The sequence below is a fragment of the Aptenodytes forsteri genome, unplaced genomic scaffold, assembly GCF_000699145.1.
Source record: "Aptenodytes forsteri isolate BGI_AS27 unplaced genomic scaffold, ASM69914v1 Scaffold126, whole genome shotgun sequence".
Classification (NCBI taxonomy): Eukaryota; Metazoa; Chordata; class Aves; order Sphenisciformes; family Spheniscidae; genus Aptenodytes; species Aptenodytes forsteri.
The window spans coordinates 2,245,984-2,248,178 of NW_008794599.1; the positions used below are offsets into that span (position 1 = coordinate 2,245,984).

Below are 2,195 nucleotides of genomic sequence, written 5' to 3' on the forward strand. Positions count from 1 at the left end.
GCGAAGGGTGGTGGGTGCAAGGGGTGGTGGGTGCAAGGGGTGGTGGGTGCGAAGGGTGATGGGTGGTGGGTGCAATGGGTGGTGTTTGCAAAGGGTGGTGGGTACTTGGGGTGGTGGGCACAAAGGGTGGTGGGTGCAAGGGGTGGTGGGTGCAAGGGGTGGTGGGTGCGAAGGGTGATGGGTGGTGGGTGCAATGGGTGGTGTTTGCAAAGGGTGGTGGGTACTTGGGGTGGTGGGCACAAAGGGTGGTGGGTGCAAGGGGTGGTGGGTGCAAGGGGTGGTGGGTGCAAGGGGTGGTGGGTGCGAAGGGTGATGGGTGGTGGGTGCAATGGGTGGTGTTTGCAAAGGGTGGTGGGTACTTGGGGTGGTGGGCACAAAGGGTGGTGGGTGCGAAGGGTGGTGGGTGCAAGGGGTGGTGGGTGCGAAGGGTGATGGGTGCGATGGGTGGTGGGTGCAAGGGGTGGTGGGTGCGAAGGGGGGTGGGTGCGAAGGGTGATGGGTGCGATGGGTGGTGGGTGCGATGGGTGGTGTTTGCAAAGGGTGGTGGGTACTTGGGGTGGTGGGCACAAAGGGTGGTGGGTGCAAGGGGTGTTGGGTGCAAAGGGTGATGGGTGCCGAGGGTGGTGGAAGCTCAGGGTGATGGGTGCCCAGGGTGGTGGGTGCTCAGGTGTGTGGGTGCAAGGGGTGGTGGGTGCTTGGGGTGGTGGGTGTAAAGGGCAACAGGTGCCCAGGGTGGTGGATGCAACTGGTGGTGGACGCAACGGGTGGTGGGTGCCCAGGGTGGTGGGTGCAACGGGTTGTGGGTGCTCAGGGTTGTGGGTGCTCAGGGTTGTGGATGCAAGGGGTGGTGGGTGTAAAGGGTGGTGGATGCAACAGGTGGTGGGTGCCTAGGTTGGTGAGTGTAAGCGGTGGTGGGTGCGAGGGGTGGAGGGTGCTCAGGGTGGTGGTTGCAAGGGTTGGCGGGTGCTCAGGGTTGGTGGGTGCAGTGGGTGGTGGATGCAAGGATTGGTGGGTGCTCAGGATGGTGGGTGCAAAGGGCAATGGGTGCTCAGGGTGGTAGGTGCAACGGGTGGTGGGTGCTCAGGGTGATGGGTGCAAAGGGGGTGGGTGCTCAGGGCAGTGGGTGCTCAGGGCAGCGTGCGCTCAGGATGGTGGGTGCTCAGGATGGTGGGTGCCGAGGTGACGGGTGCTCAGGGTGATGGGGCAGGAGCTCTCCCCCTCGCAGGTGACAGACTCCGGGCACTACGAGTGCGTGGCCACCAGCTCGGCGGGCGAGACACGTTGGGGCGGCTCCCTGGAGGTGCAGGGTGGGTCACGGGGACGTCACCGCACCGGGGACACCGTGGCACCGGGAAGGAAGCCACCCCAGATCTCCATATGTCTTCACACAGGTGACGGATCTGACCTCTCTCCGCCATCCCCCAAGCCCGGTGTCCTCCCTGGGCCACCCTCCACCCCCGTGGTCACCAACGTCACCAAAAGCAGCGTCACCCTGAGCTGGAAAGGGAACGGGGACAGCGGTGCCACCGATGTCACCTCCTACATCGTGGAGGCTTTCAGGTATCACACAAGCATCCTCTCTGGGTGCAGGGGTGACGCAGTGGCCCGGTGCCACCCCGCCACGGGTCACCCCTGTCCCCCGGCAGCCAGGCGGCGGGTGGCCCATGGCGGACAGTGGCGGCCAACGTGGAGGGTGAGATCCACACGGTGAGCGGCCTCGTCCCCGACACCGTCTACCTCTTCTTGGTGCGGGCGGTCAACGCCTACGGGCTCAGCGACCCCAGCGGCATCTCAGAGCCCGTGCGCACCCAAGGTGAGACCCAGCGGCGATGCTGGCGGAGGTGTCCACGCACCCACCACCCTTGGGTGCCTCGCCACCCAATGACGCCAATGGAGGTGCCCATGAACCCACCACCCTCTCATGTTTTCGGCAGACGCCAGCCCCACGCAGCAAGGGCTGGACCCCGAGCAGGTGCAGCGGGAGCTGGCGCAAGTGGCCGTGCACCTACAGGAACCCGTGGTGCTGCCGCCGGGCGCCGTCCGCCTCTCCTGGACCGTGAGTGCCGTGCCGCGCTGCTGGTATAGGGCTCCCGGTGCCGAGCATCCCCCCCCCCATCCCACCCTCCCCTTGGGTCCCCAGGTGGAGCGCCAAGCACCCTTCCTTCAGGGCTACCGGGTGCTTTACCGGCGGCGCG

The 2,195-nt window shown here is 66.2% G+C and overlaps 1 protein-coding gene across 1 annotated transcript in view; it reads left to right on the forward strand.

The window, feature by feature from the left end:
- Positions 1 to 2,195, forward strand: part of LOC103893786 (roundabout homolog 3) — a 10,922-nt gene that overhangs the window by 6,605 nt on the left and 2,122 nt on the right. Inside the window, exons 6-9 of the mRNA XM_019470382.1 lie at positions 1,208 to 1,307; positions 1,392 to 1,560; positions 1,647 to 1,823; positions 1,942 to 2,056. Of these exons, the coding sequence (XP_019325927.1) occupies positions 1,208 to 1,307; positions 1,392 to 1,560; positions 1,647 to 1,823; positions 1,942 to 2,056 (561 nt within the window). The remainder of the gene's footprint in view (positions 1 to 1,207; positions 1,308 to 1,391; positions 1,561 to 1,646; positions 1,824 to 1,941; positions 2,057 to 2,195) is intronic.